Raw genomic sequence first — 23,228 nt, 5'->3', positions numbered from 1 at the left:
GTTCAATTTGCCAACATATAGCTTATTACCCAGTGCTCATCCCGTCAAGTGCCCCTCCTCAGTGCTCTCAGTCCTCTCTGGGCACACCTGTGTCAAAACTGAGGCCCTTAGAAATGAAGCCAAAGCCTGAGAAAGGAAAGAATAAAATTGTTTGTTTTCTATACTTATGGAAGGTAAGATAAATTTTTGACCTTCAAAATGGGAGCAAAATGTAGTTGTGACACAGGTGAAAAGGATAGGGAACTCATTTCTTTAGCAACTTCAAAGGATCTCTGAGGGGAGACAGTAAGGAGTGGGTGATACTGTATTTGAAGATGTAATATATGTTCTAAATGAATGTCATTTAGAAAAACAAGAGTCTGTTTCCGGGCTGATAAGCTGGGGCAGTCTTGTAGAGAAAATGTCAAAATAAACTTGAACTCAAATTCATTTGTCTCTTGGAGATTGATCAGGCTGGAGTAGCGGCTATTGTGTTCTGATATAAAACCCAATAGCTGGATGCAGTCATCTCCATGGTCCCTTCCACCTCTAAACTTCTGGTTTAATTTTTTAGTTCTCAACACTAAAGTGTGTGAATGATTTTGTGAATGATTTTTTTTTGTTTTGTTTTGCTTTCGCAGAGTAGTGTTCTCCAGAGTCTGAAGGAACTGCTGCAGAATTGGCTGTTGTGGCTTTCTGTGGACATTCACATGAAACCTGTGATGAACAGTCCTCTGTGAGTTATAGCACTCCACAAGAGATGATCTGTACAAAAATTTTTCCTATAGAGGTTAATAGTGTGGCATGAGACCTTTTTGTAAATGCTTAGTTATGGTTTTCTAAAAAAAAAAATTTTTGTAAGGATTTTATTTATTTATTTGACAGAATGCACAAGCAGGGGGAGTGGTAGGCAGAGGGAGAAGCAGGCTCATTGTGAAGAGCCCAATGCAGGACTGGATCCCAGGATCCCAGGATCATGACCTGAGCCAAAGGCAGACACTCAACCACTGAACCACCCAGGTGTCCCAAAGATTTTATTTATTTGAGAGAGAGAGAGAGAGAGAGAATGAGTGGGGAGAGGGGCAGAGGGAGTGGGAGAGGCAGACTTCCCACTGAGCCTGACTCAGGGCTTGATCCCAGGACCCCAAGGATCATGACCTGAGCTGAAGTCAGGTGCTTAACTGACTGAGCCACCCAGATGCCCCTTAAAAATATTTTAATTGAAATATAGTTGATGTGCAATATTATATTAGTGTATGCCATAGTGATTTGACAATTCTATATATTACATAGTACTTACCATGAAAAATGTAGTTACCATCCGTTACCATAAAAAGTTACTGCTATAATATTGACTGTATTTCCTATGCTTTACTTTTCATCCCTGTGACTTATTTTATAACTTGAAGTTATATCTCTTAATGCCCTTCACCTGTTTTGCCTCCCTCCCCAACCCTACACCTACATCTCTTCTGCCAGCCATCAGTTCGTTCTCTGTATTTATCAATCTGTTGGGTTTTTTTTGTTTCTTTATTCATTTGTTTTGTTTTTCCACATATAAGTGATATCATATGTTGTCTTTCTCTATCTGACTTATAAAAAATAAATAGTTCTTAATATCTTCAAATATCTAATCAGCAAATTCCCTATATATTTTTTAAAATCTCACGTCTCTTTATTTTTTTTATTTTTCTATTAAATATTTTATTTATTCATGAGAGACGCAGAGAAAGGCAGAGACATACATAGGCAGAGGGAGAAGCAAGCTCCTCACAGGGAGCCCAATGCGGGATTCGATCCCGATTCCCGGGATCACGCCCTGAGCCAAAGGCAGATGCTCAATCGCTGAGCCACCCAGGCGCCCCTCAAATTCCCTATGTTAATCAGTCATAGTCTTACTTTAAAGTGTAAGGATCCCTTAGCTTCAGTTGTATGTAGTTTGGTGGTTAGCTTGGTTAGATTACCTCCTACCTTTTTATGTGTTCTTATCCCTATAGTGATCTTCTACTTTGAGAAGAGCATGATGAATAGAAGCTTCTTTTTTTTTTTTAAAGATTTTATTTATTTATTCATGATAGTCACAGAGAGAGAGAGAGAGGCAGAGACACAGGCAGAGGGAGAAGCAGGCTCCATGTACCGGGAGCCCGATGTGGGATTCGATCCGGGTCTCCAGGATCGCGCCCTGGGCCAAAGGCAGGCGCCAAACCGCTGCGCCACCCAGGGATCCCTGAATAGAAGCTTCTTGAGAGTTGCTTGGAAATTGTTTTTAGTTCTTCATATTCATTATTGCAGTGTGTCCATATCTTGTGTATGTCTGGTCACTTTTATTTTTTTAATTTTTAAAAAATAAAAAAAAATTTAAAGATTTTTATTTATTTGAGAACATGAGCAAATGAGAGAGAGTATGAGCCATGGGGGATGAGGAGCAGAGGGAAAAGGAGAAGCAGACTCCCCACTGAGCAGGCAACCTGACAGGGGGCTTAATCCCAGTACTCCAGGATCATGACCTGAGCTGAAGGCAGGTACTTAACGGACTGAGCCACCCATGTGCCCCTGTCTGGTCACTTTTAGAAGGAAATAGAGCATTATGAGTAGTGAAAGCATCTTATAAGGCTGTGCTTCTCAAAGTAAGGTCCCTGAACCAGTAACATCAGCATTATTGGGACCTTGTTAGAGACAGAAAGTCTCAGGCCTTACCCTAGATCTGCTGAAGTAAACTCTGGAGGTAGGGCCTAGTAATCTATGTTTTAACAAATGCTTTCGTAATTTTGGTGCTAGCTAAAGTTTGAGAACCACAATCATGAAGAAATTAAATGTTTAACCTCTTCAAACACTTCAATTTTATTAAGGATACTATGTTGTGTTTATAATTTTCGACCAATTTGCAATGTAAGTCTTAACACACCCTGATATAGGAGCCTTACAATTTCTATATTTCTAAATATCCTAGGAGCCTTTTTAAAAGCCATAAATCTTGGGAGGCATTTTATTTTATTTTATTTTATTTTATTTTTTATTTTTTTATTATTTATATATTTATGTATTTATTTTATTTTTTTAACATTTTATTTATTTATTCATGAGAGACACAGAGAGAGAAGCAGAAACATAGGCAGAGGGAGAAGCAGGCTCCAAGCAGGGAGCCCCATGTGGGACTCCATCCTGGGATTCGATCCCGGGACTCCAGAATCACACCCTGAGCCAAAGGCTCAACCACTGAGCCAACCCAGGCACCCTTGGGAGGCATTTTAAAAGGAACTTTGTTTTCTAAAATTCTTAAACAAATGGACATAAATGCAGGTAACTTTAATGTCATAATACCATTTGGCATTATACAGGACTTTTTTGGGTGCAAAATGGTGGTTTTATTAAAACAATGGGACAGGACCCATGGACAGGAAGAGCTTCTGTCTATAATACAGTTCTTATGTTCTCAGTAACTTTTTTTATTTAGGAGATGTGGATGTAATGCCATGTCCCTCTCATATGACCATATGCCACATGACTGTCAAAGAGGGAGTAAATTGTAGATCACAAGGAGAGAAGATTAGGGAGCCATTCTCAGCAATGGTTCTTCATTGGGCATTTTTGGTTGGCACTGTGATTGGGAAGAGAGTGCTACCCTTATTTAGTAGGTGGGAGCCAAGGATGATCATTGTATTACTGTAGGAATAGGAAGAAATCCTGAGTAGTGAATTGTTTCATCTAAAATGCCTCTGGTGTCCTGTGGAGAGACTTCGAAGGATGCTGTTCTGAGCAGTCATCATTGTTCAAATTATTTCAGACACATTTGCCAGGTGCTGCCAAAAATCATAGTTAAAACATAGTTTGCAAATGGCCAACTGAATATATGGATGCCCACCTACGTGAATGGTCTCCTAATATTTCCCTGCTGACTCTGGCACTGAGCCATCATAGTGGTGGGTAGTGGTAAGTCATCATCATTTCTTAGGCTTTATAACTATATGCTGTTCTTTATTTCTTGTGCATAACCATTGTTGGCTACCTAAATCAGAGAGTAAAGCTATGAAATCACATTTCTAGGTCTTTTCCTAATCCACTCAACAGTGGTTTGAAGAACAGGGTTAAGTAGGTGGATGAATTGAACCAATTATACCCGTGTGTGATTTAAAGAGACACAGTTCATTGATTTGGGAAGAATATAAGATATACACAGTGTGGTTTTTAGTGGAAGATAGAAAGATCCCCAAAATTAGAGTAATTGAGTTTTAGGATTGAAATGAGTTCCAGTTAAAGTAAAAATATTTTAAATAGAATTTTAGCTCTGGAATTCAGGTAAAACTGGGTCTTGATTTCTACACTTAGAAACTAATTTGCTAAATGCTGTGATTCCTGGACATTGGTAATATTATCTAGTCTGTCTGGAGCTTAATCCTTTATTTCTCTGGTATTTATTTAGTAGAGTGGTTGCTGAGGATGTTCTGTGAGTTGATGTTAATGATTCCCTGGAGGGCTGTGTAGTTTTATGGCTAATTACTGTGGTTTATTTATTTATTTATTTATTTATTTTTAATTACTGTGGTTTAAAAAATGTCAATTATACTTTGGAGCACTGATTGTTTTCTGAAATCCTTAACTTTTTGCTATGTAATATTTACCTTTAGCTTGGAAATTGTGACAACTTTTGCAAATGTGGATCTGAATGTCATGGTTTCTTATTGCAGAGAGACAACTTTAGGTGGATCCATGAATTCTGTGTCTGAACTGATTCACTATGTAGGGTGGCTGTCCACTACTGCATTGCGCTTGGAAAGCAACAGTACTTTCTTGCTGCACTTTATTTTGGATTTCTATGAGAAGGTAGGTAGTACATATCCTGTTTTTCCTATTTAGATTTTTGTTGCTTTACTGCTCTGCGTTACTGCTCTATTATTTAAATTTTATGTACAACTGTTAGTTGGGTTTCGACCTTATTAGCATAGTTAAAATAAGCTACTTATTGTGAAGTTAATGATCATATTCTTACCTGAATAACTGATCTTCATAAAGTGGAGAAACAAAATGCTTTTTGTAAAGAGTTCAGGTACTGCTTTAATAAAAACATTCCCCTGAAGAATGCTGACCCTAGAGAGAAGTCTGTCTCTAGCATCACTATCACTTTTTGCTCATTCATTGTACATCCCAAACCCCTGGCAAAACCCAAAAATATGCTGTTGTTTCTTTAGCTCTCAACTTTTACCTTTTAACTGCCTTATTTCTCATAGTACCTGTAATTCTGGTCTTCGGTTGTTTTATAGTATTTGATGTGAACAGAAGTATTATACTGAAGCTCCCACTAATCTCAGTTTTCCTGGCTTCCTCCCTGCACTAATTGTCTTTCTGTTATATAATTACATAGAAGCATGCTCTTTTGTTTTGCAGGTTGACAGCTAATATGGTAAATCAGTATTAATAGGACTTAAGGTAGAAGTGCTCCCTTCCCCTTTTTTCCCAACTTGAAGATCTCGTCCCAGAAAAAAAAATGGAATATTTTAGTAGTGACCTTGTAGAAATAATCCTCTATGGCAAGTTTGATGATTAGAGAGGTACATTTTTAAGCAGGCTGTGGCTACCTATTTATGAATCAGGCAGGTCCAAATCTTAGGTTCTATTATTGCTTATTCTCTATTGATAATTCTTTGGGTGAACTTGGTTGAGGGGTTCTGGGGGATAATCTATATACTGATGTTATCATTCTTCCTGAAAGGTGTGTGACATATATATAAATTATAACCTTCCATTGGTGGTATTATTTCCTCCGGGGATCTTCTATCCTGCTCTTCTCAGCCTAGATTCCAGTATCCTGAACCAGCTATGTTATATCATGCACAGGTACAAAGCATTTCTACTGTTTTATAAATTAACATATCATACTTCTTTTTCAACTGTATAATAAATAACTTATAGATACACTAAAATAAACACTGTATATAATGTAATAAAATATTAAATACAATAAAACTATTTCTATTTTCTGCCAGAACCTATGGAAATAGGGAATGTGTCTTTCTTTTGGTAATGACCTTCCCATATGGGACTATTTTAACTGTGTTTTTGAGATGTCACTGTAGGGGATATGGATTTAAAAAAATTCATCGTTGGGGTGTCTGGGTGGATCAGTCAGTTAAGCATCTGCCTTCTGCTGAGGTCATGATCCCAGGGTCCTGGGATTGAGCCCCACACCAGGCTTCCTGCTCAGCAGGATGTTTACTTCTCCCCTGCCTTGGCCCCTTCCCTGCTCCTCATTCTCTCTCTCTCTCTCAAATAAATAAATAAAATCTTTTAAAAAGAAAAGAATATATCTATTAAAAATAAGAAAAAATTCATAATTAATGGGAATAAAGGGCAGAGCATAGGGAATATAGTCAGTGATATAATAGCTTTGTGTGATAACAGATGATAGCTAATGTAGTGAGCATAGCATAATGTATAGCCTTGTCAAATCACTGTGTTGCATAGTTGAAACTAATGTCACATTGTATGTCAGCTATACTCAAAATTTTTAAAAATTAAATATTCATAGCCAACAAGCACATGAGAAAATGCTCCACATCACTTGCCATCAGGGAAATACAAATCAAAACCACAAGGGGTGGTAGAAAGGGAGGTTGGCGGGGGGATGGGGTGTCTGGGTGACGGGCACTGAGGGGGGCACTTGACGGGATGAGCACTGACTGCTAAACTATATGTTGACAAAACAGACTCTAATAAAAAATACAAAAAAGAGAACCTTTTGTACAGGATGCCTGGGTAGCTCAGCGGTTGAGCGTCTGCCTTTGGCTCAGGGCGTGATTCCGGAGTCCCAGGATCGAGTCCCACATCAGGCTCTCTACATGGAGTTTGCTTTTCCTCCCTCTTCCTATGTCTCTGCCTCTCTCTTTGTGTCTCTCTGAATAAATAAATAAAATCTTAAAAAAAAGAATCTTTTGTGCAGTGGTACTGGTGCACTCAGCATCGTTCATTCTCATTGCTATGTCTTAAAGAAAAATTAGTCCTTGGCTGATAACTAGTTTAGGTCTACTTAGCTTGTCTGATAAAAAGAACATTTTCTGGGAGATTAGGGGAACTATTGCCAGTTATATGAAACTGTAAGTACTATTTCTGATCTTCTCTAGTTCTTTCACTTATAGGCTGAAATTACCCTTTGTAGTCTATAAGAGTTGTAAACCCTTTTGGCATAATTTGTAGGATTATGTCAAGGTTAGAATGATTGTAAACTAATTAAATATTTCCTAGGCAAGAAAAAAATTTTGTAAGTTTCTCTTTTATCCTTTCTACTGTACTTTTTTCTGCATTAAGAAAATATGTTTTAAATCAGTGACTGCTCTTTTTTTAAGTTTTATTTATTTATTTGAGCGAGAAAAAGAGCACGAGCAAGGGGAGGAGGAAGGATAGAGGGAGAGGGACAAGCAGACTCCCCCTTGAGTGGGGAGCTCTATGTGGGGCTCGATCCCAGTACCCGGAGATCATGACCTGAGCTGAAGTCAGTTGCTTAATTGATTGAGATACCCAGGCATCCCATCAGTTTCTGTTCTTGAGCCTCTATTACTTTTTTTTTTAAAAGATTTTATTTATTTATTCATGAGATACACAGAGAGAGGGAGAGAGAGGCAGAGATACAGGCAGCGGGAGAAGCAGGCTCCGTGCAGGGAGCCTGGCGTGGGACTCAATCCCTGGACTCCAGGATCATGCCCTGGGCCGAAGGCAGGCACCAAACTGCTGAGCCACCCAGGGATCCCCTCTATTACTTTTTTATAATGAAACATCAAAAGCATTTCCTTCATTGTTTTTTTCTTTTTTATTCAGGCATAATTTACATACAGTCACGTGCATATCTTAAATGTGTAACTCTATTTGAACCTCTATTAATTTTTATTCTTTGAGAAGAATGTAGCACAGAAGAATAAAAACCTTAACTAGACAGCTGGGTATTTGTGTATGTGCACATCTGCATATAATTACATTTAAAATGTACACTTGTTTATGTTTACATTTCAAAAGCATTTAGTGTTCAAAATTTCATTGTTCTTTCTTTTAGATATCGTAAAAATTTGACAGCTGCCAAGAAAAATGAGTTGGTACAAAAGGTATGGATGATTAAGTTCTGTGTTAAATCACCATTGTTTAAAAATTGAGTTTGGCATTATATGGTCTCAATCATTTGGGGAATATAAAAAATAGTGAAAGGGAATAAAGGGGAAAGGAGAGAAAATGAGTGAAAATATCAGTGAGGGTGACAAAAAATGAGAGATTCCTAACTCTGGGAAACAAACAAGGGATAGTGGAAAGGGAGGTGGGTGGGGTGACTGGGTGACGGGCACTGAGGGGGGCACCTGACAGGATGAGCACTGGTTGATATGCTATATGTTGACAAATTGAACTCCAATAAAAAATTTAAAAATTGAGTTTGGATATATATGATCTATTGGGAGTAAGAAAGAAAGGGAGAATAGATTATAATGTTTTTTTTCTTTTTCAATAGACAAAATCAGAGTTCAATTTCAGCAGCAAGACCTATCAAGAATTTAATCATTATTTGACAGCCATGGTTGGTTGCCTGTGGACATCCAAACCTTTCCAGAAAGGATTTTATATTGACCCTGATGTGTTAGAAAAAACTGGAGTAGCAGAGTATAAAAACAGTTTAAATTTAGTTCATCACCCTGCTCTATTGAGCTATGCTGTTTCCTTTCTGCTACAGGTAAGGACATTTAAAAGATTTCTAGATTTTATATAGGAATACTGTAATGGCAGTAATGGGAAATGCCATAAATTTAGTGTGTCTGAATTGTAAGACGTGTTCAGTCATTCCTTTTTAAGTGTCAGCTAGATTTTGAGCATTGTACTAGGTTTTGGGGGTTCAGTTAGTTTAAGTAAGCTTCTATCCTCCCAAGAGCTTGGGCTTGTGGCGGGTACAGACTTGTAAATGTTAATACAATACAGTGAGGTGAAATAAGAAAAGGTACAGTTGTGAGAAAGATGGAGTCATATTCAGTTCTGCTTGGGTAGAAATGGTACCAGGTAAGAAAGGCTGTGGAGAAGTAGAAGCTCTCATAAGATCCTTCTTAGACAAGATGGAAGACTGTAGGATAGATAATATTATAATTAGAATTGGAATCTTCACCAAAGACTGCTGCTTTAATGGATATCAATATGCTGGAAGGGAGGGAGTGTGGTCTTCAGCCTTGTCATTTTCATTCCTTATCACAGTGTTAGATCTTTGTTACTTCATTCCTTTATCAGTGACTTGAGGAATTCAAATGGTGTGCATATCAAACATGTGGATGATGGAACATGATGGAATTACAAATACACTGATAGAATCTAGATTCAGAATTCCCTCAACAGATGAGAACATTGAGGCATCTAACAAAATGAAAAAGAAATGTACAGAATAGGGAGATATTCATTGAATAATTGCTTAATATGTGCACACAATGAACCAGGCACTGTGGTGAACAAGACACATCTAGGTGTTATCTTCATAGAGCTTACAGTCTAGTTGAGGTGGAAGTCATTAAATAGAATAAAGAATGATGAGGGCAGCCCTGGTGGCACAGTGGTTTAGAGCCGCCTGCAGCCCAGGGAGTGATCCTGGAGACCTGGGATCGAGTCCCACGTCAGGCTCCCTGCATGGAGCCTGCTTCTCCCTCTGCCTGTGTCTCTGCCCCGCCCCCCCCCCGTGTCTCTCATGAATAAATAAATAAAATCTTAAAAAAAAAAAGAATGAGGGATCCCTGGGTGGCGCAGCGGTTTGGCGCCTGCCTTGGGCCCAGGGCGCGATACTGGAGACCTGGGATCGAATCCCACGTCGGGCTCCCGGTGCATGGAGCCTGCTTCTCCCTCTGCCTATGTCTCTGCCTCTCTCTCTCTCTCTCTCTCTCTCTCTCTCTGTGACTATCATAAATAAATAAAAATTTAAAAAATTAAAAAAAAAAGAATGATGAGTAATACAGGGAAGGTACAGAGGATGATGAAAAAATGTATGAGGGTGCTAACCTGATTCAGGCATTATAGAAGTGATGCTAATCAGAGTTTTGAATGATGAGCATGATCTTGCCAAGACAGGAGCAATATTTGAAGACAAATGCAAAGATAGAGCAGGGGACAGTATTATTTTTTTGTTAGAGGATTAGACTATGATTTAGGCTTTGTATGCCATGTTGTCCGTGTCAAGACTATTCAACCTTGCCGGTGTAGCATGAAAGTAGCCATAGACAGTGGTAAACAAATGGACAGAGTTGTGTTCTAGTGAAAGTTTATTTACAGAAACAGGTATTGGGTTGAGTGTGAGCCATGGGCTATGTTTTGCTGGCCCCTATTTAGAACTTGTCATGTTTGAGGACCTGAAGTAGAATTGTAGGGCTTGAGTAAGGATTCTACCCTGAGGAGAAGTACCCAGAATGCTTTTCCAAAGTATACATCCTTGATTGCTCCCACCCTGAGATTCTGATTTAATAATTCTAGAGTGATATCCAGGATCTCCTTTTTAAATACAATTTTGATATACAATAAGGGTTGAGAACCACTGGGCTAGTCTGTAGCATGATAGAAAATGAGGTCTTGAAATGCAGTCAGGGACCAGATGGTGAAAAAGGTATTATGTAGGCCTTCAAAAACATATTGATTGATTTTAGCATTTGAGTAAAAATTACATTTTTAAGTCCATAGAAGGATTTCAGAGCTGTATAGTTTAGTGATTTTCTGATATTCTTCTTTTTTCTCACTTCCATAGTAACTTGTCTGATTCATATAATATATAAAAACTTGTTTCAAATCAATATTATTTATATTACTGTTAATAATGAGACTACTGGATGAAACTTGAAATAATTTTAGTCCTTTTTCTCTCTGGACTAAACCCTACTAAAATTGTACAGTGCATGTACTATATTTTTGGTACTATATTTTAGGTATGTTTGTTTCAGTTTCTTTTTTTTAAGATTTTATTTATTCATGAAAGACACACAGAGAGAGAGGCAGAGACATAGGCAGAGGGAGAAGCAGGCTCCATGCAGGAAGCCCAGTGTGGGACTCGATCCTGGGACCTCCAGATCACGCTCCGAGCCGAAGGCAGATGCTCAACTGCTGAGCCACCCAGGCGTCCCAGTTTCAGTTTCTTTTCATGTTGTAGAGGTTGCTTTTTATAATTTAATTTCATTCATAGAAAATGTAACAGGTTGACCATATTCCAAATTCTAAACTATTGAAATCTTGCTTCCATCCTCCTCTCCTCCTTCTTTTTCTCTTCTCTTTAGGTAGCTAGCCATTTTTATTGCTTCTTGTTTTTCCCATCCAGTGTTTTCTTGCCCACAGGTTTTCTAGTGTAAAGTAGGGGATGGTTTATAAGAATTCACACTTTTGGCAAACCCGGTGCTTTTACTTCACTTGCCTTACCCAGTTGAAGGAAGTGCAGCTCAGTTTTGCAGATGATTCCTCTGGATTGGCAAATTGGCAAAAGCCAAGAGGGACTTTGAGAATTAGGTTTACCCATCTGGGTTCTCATCTTCTAGATACTGGCTTACCTTACCAGAGATTTTGGAATTCCTTACCATAGAGTTAGGTCTTTGTTACTTTTTTTATTATAAAACTTTTTTTTATGTTGTAAATTTCAAACATACACAAGTAGAGAGAATAGTACAATAAACCCCCACATACCCATCACCCAGCTCAGTCTCTACTCCCACCCAGTTTTACCCTCTCACCCCACCCAATTATTTTGGAGCAAATACCAAATGTTATACAATTTTGCTGTAAATGCTTCATTATATACCTTTAAAAGATATGGGTGCTTTTTAAAAATTTGTCTTTTTAAAACAACTTTATTAAGATACAGTTAAAATACAGTATAATTCACACATTTAAAATATAGTTCAGTGGCTTTTAGTGTATTCACAGAGATGTACATCATCATAATATATTTTATATTGTTTTTTATTATCCCAAAAAGAAACCCTACACCCCTTGGCTGTCACTCCTGTTTTCCCATTCCCCACCCCCATCCTGCAAATACTAATCTATTTTTAGGGGTTCCTGGGTGGCTTAGTGGTTGAATAAATAAAATCTTTAAAAAACTAATCTATTTATATCTAAGTAGATTCACTTATTCTGGAAATTTATGAAAATGAACTCATACAATATGTTATTTTGTGACTGGCTTCTTTCACTTAGCATAATGTTTTTAAGGTTCATCTATGACAGAGCACCTATCAGTACTTCATTTGTTTTTATTGCCAAATAGTATTGTTTAGTACAGATGTGCTCCATTTTGTTTATCCATTAGTTGATGGACTTTTGGGGTATTTCCACTTTTTGGCTGTTACGAATGGTGCTTCCATAAAGATTTGTGTACAAGGTTTTGTGTGAACATGTTTTCATTTCTCTTGGGATATACTTGGGGGTGAGAATGCTGGATTATATGGTACTATTGGAGGAACTTCAGACTATTTTCCAAAGTAGCTGTACCATTTTACATTCCTACCAACGGTGTATAAGGGTTCCATTTTCTCCGTATCTTCCCCAAGACTTGTTATTCTTTTTTTAGGATTTTATTTATTTATTCATGAGAGACACAGAGTGAGAGGCAGAGACATAGGCAGAGGGAGAGGCAGGCTCCATGCAGGAAGCCCGATGTGGGACTCTATCCCGGGACTCTGGGATCATGCCTTGAGCCGAAGGCAGACGCTCAACTGCTAAGGCACCCGGTGTCCCACACTTTGCCCATTTTTAAATGAGGTTATTTGCCTTATTGTTATTGGCTCATTGAGAGTCATTTCTATATTTAGTTTCAAGTTACTTATCAGATACATGATTTACAAATGTTTCCTATTCTGTAGGCAATCTTTTAATTTTTATTGATCTCTTAAAGGACATTTTTAATTTTGGTGAACTTTTAATTTATGAATTTTTTCTTTTGTCTCTTGTGCTTTTTAAAAATGATTTCCTATGTCTCTGTCTCCTCAGCCCCTGGCAACTACCATTCTGCTCTTAGCTTCTATGAGTTTGATTATTTTAGATTCAACATATAAGTGGTATCATGAAGTATTTGTCCTTCTGAGTTTGACTTATTTCACCTAGCATAATTCCTTTCAGGTTTATCCATGTTGTCATAAATGGCAGGATCTCTTTCTTTTTAAAGGCTGCATAAGGGACACCTGGGTGGCTCAGTGGTTGAGCGTCTGCCTTTGGCCCAGGGCATGATTGGGATCGAGTGCCACATCAGGCTCCTTGCAGGGAATCTGCTTCTCCCTCTGCCTGTGTCTCTGCCTCTCTCTCTGTGTCTTTCATGAACAAATAAGTAAAATCTTTAAAATAACAATAAAGGCTGTATAATATTCCATTGTATGTATATACCACATTTTCTTGATCCATTCATCTATTGATGGATATTTAGGTTGCTTCCCTGTCTTGGCTATTGTGAATAATGCTGTAGTGAACATGTGAGTTTAGATAGGTCTTTAAGATCCTGACTTCAATTCCTTTGGATGTATCCCCAGAAGTGGAATTGTTGGATCATATGATAGTTCTATTTTTAATTTTTTGAGGAATCTTCATACTGTTTTCCGTAGCAAGGCACCAATGTACATTCCTAATAACAGTATGCAAGGGTACCTTTTCTCTACATTCTTTTTGTTTTTATTCATTTGTTTTTTTTAATAAATTAATTTTTTATTGGTGCTCAATTTACCAACATACAGAATAACAACCAGTGCTCATCCCGTCAAGTGTCCCCCTCAGTGCCCGTCACCCACTCATCCCCAGCCCCTGCCCTCCTCCCCTTCCACCACCCCTAGTTCGTTTCCCAGAGTTAGGAGTCTTTATGTTCTGTCTCCCTTTCTGATATTTCCCACACATTTCTTCTCCCTTCCCTTATATTCCCTTTCACTATTATTTATATTCCCCAAATGAATGAGAACATACACTGTTTGTCCTTCTCCGATTGACTTACTTCACTCAGCATAATACCCTCCAGTTCCATCCACGTTGAAGCAAATGGTGAGTATTTGTCGTTTCTACTGGCTGAGTAATATTCCATTGTATACATAAACCACATCTTCTTTATCCATTCATCTTTCGATGGACACCGAGGCTCCTTCCACAGTTTGGCTATTGTGGACATTGCTGCTATAAACATCGGGGTGCAGGTGTCCTGGCGTTTCATTGCATCTGTATCTTTGGGGTAAATCCCCAACAGTGCAATGGCTGGGTCATAGGGCAGGTCTATTTTTAACTCCTTGAGGAACCTCCACACAGTTTTCCAGAGTGGCTGCACCAGTTCACATTCCCACCAACAGTGTAAGAGGGTTCCCTTTTCTCCGCATCCTCTCCAACATTTGTTGTTTCCTGCCTTGTTAATTTTCCCCATTCTCACTGGTGTGAGGGTATGTCATTGTGGTTTTGATTTGTATTTCCCTGATGGCAAGTGATGCAGAGCATTTTCTCATGTGCATGTTGGCCATGTCTATGTCTTCCTCTGTGAGATTTCTCTTCATGTCTTTTGCCCATTTTATGATTGGATTGTTTGTTTCTTTGGTGTTGAGTTTAATAAGTTCTTTATAGATCTTGGAAACTAGGCCTTTATCTGATAGGTCATTTGCAAATATCTTCTCCCATTCTGTAGGTTGTCTTTGAGTTTTGTTGACTGTATCCTTTGCTGTGCAAAAGCTTCTTATCTGGATGAAGTCCCAATAGTTCATTTTTGCTTTTGTTTCTTTTGCCTTCCTGGATGTATCTTGCAAGAAGTTACTGTGGCCAAGTTCAAAAAGGGTGTTGCCTGTGTTCTCCTCTAGGATTTTGATGGAATCTTGTCTCACATTTAGATCTTTCATCCATTTTGAGTTTATCTTTGTGTATGGTGAAAGAGAGTGGTCTAGTTTCATTCTTCTGCATGTGGATGTCCAATTTTCCCAGCACCATTTATTGAAGAGACTGTCTTTCTTCCAGTGGATAGTCTTTCCTCCTTTATCGAATATTAGTTGACCATAAAGTTCAGGGTCCACTTCTGGATTCTCTATTCTGTTCCATTGATCTATGTGTCTGTTTTTGTGCCAGTACCACACTGTCTTGATGACCACAGCTTTGTAGTACAGCCTGAAATCTGTCATTGTGATGCCCCCGGCTATGGTTTTCTTTTTCAGTATTCCCCTGGCTATTCAAGGTCTTTTCTGCTTTCACACAAATGTTAAGATTATTTGTTCCAACTCTCTGAAGAAAGTCCATGGTATTTTGATAGGGATTGCATTAAACATGTAAATTACCCTGGGTAACATTGACATTTTCACAATATTAATTCTGCCAATCCATGAGCATGGAATATTTTTCCATATCTTTGGGTCTTCCTCAATTTCTTTCAGAAGTGTTCTATAGTTTTTAGGGTATAGATCCTTTACCTCTTTGGTTAGGTTTATTCCTAGGTATCTTATGCTTTTTGGTGCAATTGTAAATGGGATTGACTCCTTCATTTCTCTTTCTTCAGTCTCATTGTTAGTGTATAGAAATGCCACTGATTTCTGGGCATTGATTTTGTATCCTGCCACGCTACCAAATTGTTGTATGAGTTCTAGCAATCTTGGGGTGGAGGCTTTTGGGTATTCTTTGTAGAGTATCATGTCATCGGTGAAGAGGGAGAGTTTGACTTCTTCTTTGCCAATTAGAATGCCTTTAATGTCTTTTTGTTGTCTGATTGCTGAGGCTAGGACTTTTAGTACTATGTTGAATAGCAGTGGTGCGAGTGGACATCCCTGTCTTGTTCCTGATCTTAGGAGAAAGGCTCCCAGTGCTTCCCCATTGAGAATGATATTTGCTGTGGGCTTTTCGTAGATGGCTTTTAAGATGTCGAGGAAAGTTCCCTCTATTCTGAATCTCTGAAGAGTTTTGATCAGGAATGGATGCTGTATTTTGTCAAATGCTTTCTCTGCATCTAATAAGAGTATCATATGGTTCTTGGTTTTTCTCTTGCTGATATGATGAATCACATTGATTGTTTTACGAGTGTTGAACCAGCCTTGTGTCCCGGGAATAAATCCTACTTGGTCATGGTGAATAATTTTCTTAATGTACTCTTGGATCCTATTGGCTAGTATCTTGTTGAGAATTTTTGCATCCATGTTCATCAGGGATATTGGTCTGTAATTCTCCTTTTTGGTGGAGTCTTTGTCTGGTTTTGGAATTAAGGTGATGCTGGCCTCATAGAACGAATTTGGAAGTACTCCATCTCTTTCTATCTTTCCAAACAGCTTTAGTAGAATAGGTATGGTTTCTTCTTTAAACGTTTGATAGAATTCCCCTGGGAAGCCATCTGGCCCTGGACTCTTGTGTCTTGGGAGGTTTTTGATGACTGCTTCAATTTCCTCCCTGGTTATTGGCCTGTTCAGGTTTTCTATTTCTTCCTGTTCCAGTTTTGGTAGTTTGTGGCTTTCCAGGAATACGTCCATTTCTTCTAGATTGCCTAATTTATTGGCATATAGCTGTTCATAATATGTTTTTAAAATCGTTCGTATTTCCTTGGTGTTGGTAGTGATCTCTCCTTTCTCATTCATGATTTTATTAATTGAGTCTTCTCTCTCTTCTTTTTAATAAGGCTGGCTAATGGTTTATCTCTTATTAATTCTTTCAAAGAACCGACTCCTGGTTCTGTTGATCTGTTCCACAGTTCTTCTGGTCTCGACTTCGTTGAGTTCTGCTCAAATTTTAATTAACTCTCTTCTTCTGCTGGGCGTAGGGTCCATCTGCTGTTTTTCTCTAGCTCCTTTAGGTGTAAGGTTAGCTTTTGTATTTGAGTTCTTTCCAGTTTTTGAATGGATGCTTGTATTGTGATGTATTCCCCCCCTTAGGACTGCTTTTGCTGCATCCCAAAGATTTTGAACGGTTGTATCTTCATTCTCATTAGTTTCCATGAATCTTTTTAATTCTTCCTTAATTTCCTGGTTGACCCTTTCATCTTTTAGCAGGATGGTCCTTAACCTCCACGTGTTTGAGGTCCTTCCCAACTTCTTGTTGTGATTTAGTTCTAATTTCAAGGCATTATGGTCTGAGAATATGCAGGGGATGATCCCAATGTTTTGGTATCGGTTCAGACCCGATTTGTGACCCAGTATGTGGTCTATTCTGGAGAAAGTTCCATGTGCACTTGAGAAGAATGTGTATTCAGTTGAGTTTGGATGTAAAGTTCTGTAGATATCTGTGAAATCCATCTGGTCCAGTGTATCATCTTAAGCTCTCGTTTCTTTGGAGATGTTGTGCTTAGAAGACCTATCGAGTATAGAAAGAGCTAGATTGAAGTCATCAAGTATAAGTGTATTATTATCTAAGTATTTCTTCACTTTGGTTATTAATTGGTTTAAATATTTGGAAGCTTCCACATTCGGGACATATATATTGAAGATTGTTAAGTCCTCTTGTTGGATAGATCCTTTAAGTATGAGATAGTGTCCCTCTTCATCTCTCACTACAGTCTTCGGGGTAAATTTTAGTTTATCTGATATAAGGATGGCTACCCCTGCTTTCTTTTGAGGACCATTCGAATGGTAAATGGTTCTCCAACCTTTTATTTTCAGGTTGTAGGTGTCCTTCTGTCTAAAATGAGTCTCTTGTAGACAGCAAATAGATGGGTCCTGCTTTTTTATCCAGTCTGAAACCCTGTGCCTTTTGATGGGGTCATTAAGCCTGTTCACGTTCAGAGTTAATATTGAAAGATATGAGTTTAGTGTCATCATGATATCTATTCAGTCCTTATTTTTGTGGATTGTTCCACTGAACTTCTTCTTAATGGGGAATTTTAAGCGTCGCCCTTAAAATTTCTTGCAGAGCTGGTTTGGAGGTCACATATTCTTTTAGTTGCTGCCTGTCTTGGAAGCTCTTTATCTCTCCTTCCATTTTGAATGAGAGCCTTGCTGGATAAAGTATTCTTGGTTGCATGTTCTTCTCATTTAGGACCCTGAATATATCCTGCCAGCCCTTTCTGGCCTGCCAGGTCCCTGTGGAGAAGTCTGCTGTTACCCTAATATTCCTCCCCATAAAAGTCAGGGATTTATTTTCTCTTGCTGCTTTAAGGATCTTCTCTTTATCTTTGGAATTTGCAGGCTTCACTATTAAATGTCGAGGTGTTGAACGGTTTTCATTGATTTTAGGGGGGGATCTCTCTTTCCTGGATCTGAATGCCTGTTTCCCTTCCCAGATTAGGAAAGTTTTCAGCTAGGATTTGTTCAAATACATATTCTGGCCCTCTGTCCCTTTTGGCGCCCTCGGGAACCCCAATTAAACGTAGGTTTTTCTTCCTCAGGCTGTCGTTTATTTCCCTTAATCTGCCTTCATGGTCTTTTAATTGTCTCTTTTTTCCTCAGTTTCCCTCTTTGCCATCAACTTGTCTTCTATGTCACTCACTCGTTCTTCCACCTCGTTAACCCTCGTAGTTAGGACTTCTAGTTTGGATTGCATCTCATTCAATTGATTTTTAATTTCTCCCTGATTGGATCTAAATTCTGCAGTCATGAAGTCTCTTGAGTCCTTTATGCTTTTTTCTAGCCACCAGTGGCTCCATTCAGTGCTTCTGAATTGGCTTCCTGACATTGAATTGTAATCCAGATTTTGTAACTCTGTGGGAGAGAGGACTGTTTCTGATTCTTTCTTTTGAGGTGAGGTTTTCCTTCTAGTCATTTTGCTCAGTGCAGAGTGGCCAAAAACAAGTTGTATTGGGAAAAGGAGAATAAGAGAGAGAGAAGGAAGGAAAGAAAAGAGAAAAAGAAAAAAGAAAAAAAGGAAAAAAGGAAAAGAGAAAGAAAAAGAAAGAAAGGTGAAAAAAAGGGTGGGGGAAGCAATCAGAAATCAAAAAGAAAAAAAAAACAACGGGGGAGTATCTTCTGATTCTCTATACTTTAAGTCCCTTGACTTCCCCTGGGACTTGTCCGTCTAGCTGGTCTTCTGGGGGAGGGGCATGTTGTGCTGATTTTCAGGTGTTAGCACTTGGGGGAGCTGCTCTGCCCCTGCCTGGTGCAGGGCTCAGTGGGGGTTGTTTACCCCGTGAGGCCCCTGGAGGAACAACCCCAGTGGCTGGGGCAGTTCTGGAAACCTGGATTCCGCCCCCGCAGTAACTAGGGAGCTCTCCGTCCAAAGGGGCCTGGAGGTTCCGGTGTGGGGCCGCTGATCTGCTCAGCTCGGGGCAGGAGTGTCCTTGCTGTCCTGGGCCCTCCCGGCCCCTGCCTGTCCCAGGGGAGGCCGGATCTTGGGCTGTGTCCCGGTGCCCTGGGCTCCCGGTCTGCAATGTGGGATTCGCGCTCGCGGCCCAGCAGCTGCCTCTCCGCGGAGCCTCCGCCCGAGCCCCTCCGAGCTGCTCCCGGAGCCGCGCAGCCCCCTCCGTATGGAGCCTCTTCCTCTGCCAGAGCCGCCTCCGAGCTGCTCCCGGGACACGCAGCCCCCTCTCCACGGAGCCTCCGCCCGAGCCCCTCAGAGCTGCTCCCGGGTCAATGTGTGCACACTGCAGCCCTTTAGGGAGCTCCGTGCACTCTCCCCGGGGAGCAGGTGTCTGTTAGTGTCCCAGGGAGCCTGAGGGCATCCCGTCCCTCCTGGGTCCTGCTCTAACTCCCTGCGAGCCCCTTTCCACCCGGGAAGGTTGGTGCAGCTCCTGCTTCTCCAGGACGGGGCTCTCCTGTCCTGGGGGCACTCGCCCCGGCCTCAACCCGGCTCCTCGCGGGGCCCCTCCCCCATGGATGCCTTTTGTTTCTTTATTCCCCCCCCCCCCCCCCCCCCCCCCCCCCCCCCGTCTTCCTACCTTGATAGAAGCACGAACTCTTCTCACTGTAGCTTTTCAGCTGTTCTCTCTTTAAATCTCAGGCCAAATTCGTAGATTTTAAGGGTGATTTGAAGGTTATCTAGGTAATTTGGTGGGACAGGTAATTTGGGGACCCTACTCTTCTGCCGTCTTGCCCCTCCTCTCCTCCGCCAACATTTGTTATTATTTGTTTTTGATGAAATTAATCTTAACTATTGCAAGGTGATAATCTCATTATGGTTTGAATTTGCATTTCCCTGATGATTATTGATGTTGGTCATCTTTTCATGTATCTGGTGGCCATTTAGATGTCTTCTTGGGAGAAATGTCTCTTCAGTTCCCCTGCCCATTTCTTAATTGGGTTATTTGTTTTTTTTTGCTGTTGAGTTGTAGGAGTTCCTTATGTATGTTGGACATTCACCCTTTATTAGATATTTGGTTTGCAAATATTTTTTTCCTATTCAGTATGGCTGATTTTTCACTTTGCTGATTTTTTCTTTTCCTGTAAAAAGCTTTTTAGTTTGATGTTACCCCACTTGTCTATTTTTGCTTTTGGTGCTTTTTCCAAGAAATGATTGCCAAGGCCAGTGTCCAGAGAAGCCTTTTCCCTATATTTTCTTCTAGGAGTTCTACAATTTTGGGTTTTACATTTAAGTCTTTAATCTATTTCAAGTTAATTTTTGTGAGTAGTGTAAGGTAGGGGTTCAATTTTATTCTTTTGCATGTGGACATCCAGTTTTCCCAGCACCATTTATGGAAGAAACTCTCTTTCCCAATTGTATATTCTTGGCATCCTTGTAATTTCTGAGCTCTATTTTGTTTCATTTGTGTCTGTTTTCATACAAGTATCATACTGTGTGATTACTGAGGCTTTGTTATGTATTTTGAAATAGGGAAGTATGATTTCTCTAGCTTTGTTCTTGCTCAAAATTTTTTGACTACTTGGGGTTTTTTGTAGTTCTTTGTGAATTTCATTATTTTTTTTTCTTTCTGTAAAGAATGCCATTGGGATTTTGATAGGGATTGCATTAAATCTGTATTTTGCTTTGGTTTGTATGGATATTTTACCAATATTAATTCTCTGAATCCATGAACACAAGGTGTCTTTCCATTTTTTGCATATATTCTTTTATTGGTGTTTTATAGTTTCTCCAGGTATAAGTCATTCATCTCCTTTGGTTAAGTTTATTACTAAATATTTCACTCTCTTTAAAGCTATTGTAAATAGAATTTTCTTAATTTCCTTTTTGAAGATTTTATTTATTTATTTATTTATTTATTTATTTATTTATTTGAGAGAGAGAGAGAGAAGTAGGAGGTGCCAAAGGGGAAAATCCTAAGCAGATTCCCCACTGAACATGGAACCCAACCTGGGGCTCGATCTCATGACCCTGAGATCATTGGCCCTAGCCGAAACCCAAGAGTTGGTTGTTTAACCAACTGAGCCATCCAGGAGCTCAGCTGTTAGTTGTTAGTGTATTGCTTGTGCTTTTGTTTTTTTTGTTGTTGTTGTTTTTTTGTTTTTAATTTTTATTTATTTATGATAGTCACAGAGAGAGAGAGAGAGAGAGAGGCAGAGACACAGGCAGAGGGAGAAGCAGGCTCCATGCACCGGGAGCCTGACGTGGGATTCGATCCCAGGTCTCCAGGATCGCGCCCTGGGCCAAAGGCAGGCGCTAAACCACTGCGCCACCCAGGGATCCCTTGCTTGTGCTTTTGATGTCATAGCAGAAATCACTGCCTAACCCAAGATCATGAATTTGTTCCTATGTTTTGTATAAGAGTTTTATAGTTTTAGTTTTTTTTTTTGAGATTTTATTTATTTATTCATGAGAGAGAGAGAGGCAGAGACACAGGCAGAGGGAGATGCAGGCTCCATGCAGGGAGCCCCACATGGAACTGGATCCCGGGTCTCCAGGACCACACCCTGGGCTGAAGGTGGTGCTAAACCGCTGAGCCACCTGGGCTACCCAGTTTTAGTTCTTATATTTAGATTTTTTAAATCTATTTTGTGTTCATTTTTGTATAGTATGTGATACAGGTAGGTATCTAACTCCAGTTTTTCCATGTGGCTCTTCGGTTTTCCCAACACCATTTTTTGAAAAGATTATTTTCCTATTAAAATGTGTTAGAACCCTCAAAGATCAATTGACCATAGATATATGGATTTATTTTTGGACTTTCATTCTTTACCATTGATCTTTGTCTATCCTTACACCAGTACAAAACTGTCTTGTAGCTTTGAAATCAGAAAATACGAGACCTCTAGCTTTGTTCTTTTCCAAGGTCGTTTTGGCTATTCTTGTTCTTGAAATTCCATATGAATTTTAGAATTAGCTTGCCAGTTTCTACAAAGAACCAGCTGGGATTCTGATAGGTAATACCTTGAATCCCTAGATCAATTTGGATAGTATTGCCATCTTAATAGTTTTGTCTTCTAATGTATGAACATAGAATGTCTTTCCAATTATTTAGCCTTTGTCAACAATGTTTTATAGTTTTCATAGTATACGTTTTATACTTCTTTTGTTAAATTTATTCCTGATTATTTTGGGGGGTTTTTTGAGGTTATTATAAATGAAATTATTTTCTTTCTTTTTTTGAGTATAATTGACATACAGTGTTACATTAGTTTTAGGTGTACAAGATAGTACTTCAACAAGTTTATTTATTAGGCTCTCTTCACAAGTGTAGGTACTATCTGTCCCATTACATGGCTATTACAATGTCATTGACTATACTCCTAATGCTGGGTCTTTTATTCACATGACTTATTCCTTTCATAACTGGAAGCCTATATGCCCCACTTCCCTTCACCCAATTTGCCCAACCCCTCCACCTCCTCCCCTTTGGCAACTATCAGTTTGTTTTCTGTATTTATAGGTCTGATTCTGCTTATTGTTTATTCATTTGTTGTTTTTGTTTTCTGTTTTATTTTTTTTAGATACCACTTACGAGTGAAGTCATTTGGTACTTGTCTTTCTCTGACTGACTTATTTCACTTAGCATTATACCCTTTAGAGTCATTCATGTTATTGCAAATGGAAGAATCTCATTCTTTTTTATGGCCGAGTAATGTTCCTGTGTGTGTGTGTGTGTGTGTGTGTGAGAGAGAGAGAGAGAGAGAGAGAGAGAGAGAGAGATCCATTTGTTTGTGGATATTCCATATTTTGGCTATTGTAAATAATGCTGCAGTAAACATAGGGGTGCATATATCTTTTCAAATTAGTGTTTTCATTTTTATTGTAAATGCCCAGTAGAAGAATTATTGGATAATGTGATAATTCTGTTTTTAATTTTTTGAGGAACCTACATACTGCTTTCCACAGTGGCTGCACCAGCTTTTATTTCCACCAACAGTGTACAAAGGTTTCCTTTTCTCCATATCCTTAGCAACATTTCTTATTTCTTGCTTTTTTGATTTTAGCCATCCTGACAGGTGTAAGGTGTTAATCCCACTGTGGTTTTGATTTGCATTTCCCTG

At 39.2% G+C, this 23,228-nt stretch overlaps 1 protein-coding gene across 3 annotated transcripts in view; it reads left to right on the top strand.

The window, feature by feature from the left end:
* CENPI (centromere protein I) overlaps positions 1-23,228 on the top strand; it is an 80,481-nt gene that overhangs the window by 43,956 nt on the left and 13,297 nt on the right. For all 3 annotated transcript variants that reach the window (XM_072815229.1, XM_072815230.1, XM_072815232.1), the window contains exons 15-19: positions 621-715; positions 4,665-4,800; positions 5,687-5,811; positions 8,018-8,066; positions 8,462-8,680. In XM_072815229.1, coding sequence (XP_072671330.1) covers positions 621-715; positions 4,665-4,800; positions 5,687-5,811; positions 8,018-8,066; positions 8,462-8,680 — 624 coding nt within the window. The remainder of the gene's footprint in view (positions 1-620; positions 716-4,664; positions 4,801-5,686; positions 5,812-8,017; positions 8,067-8,461; positions 8,681-23,228) is intronic.

The sequence above is a fragment of the Canis lupus genome, chromosome X (assembly GCF_048164855.1).
Source record: "Canis lupus baileyi chromosome X, mCanLup2.hap1, whole genome shotgun sequence".
Classification (NCBI taxonomy): domain Eukaryota; kingdom Metazoa; phylum Chordata; class Mammalia; order Carnivora; family Canidae; genus Canis; species Canis lupus.
Note: the sequence above shows the minus strand (reverse complement) of the source record. Positions and strands in the feature narration are given on the sequence as shown.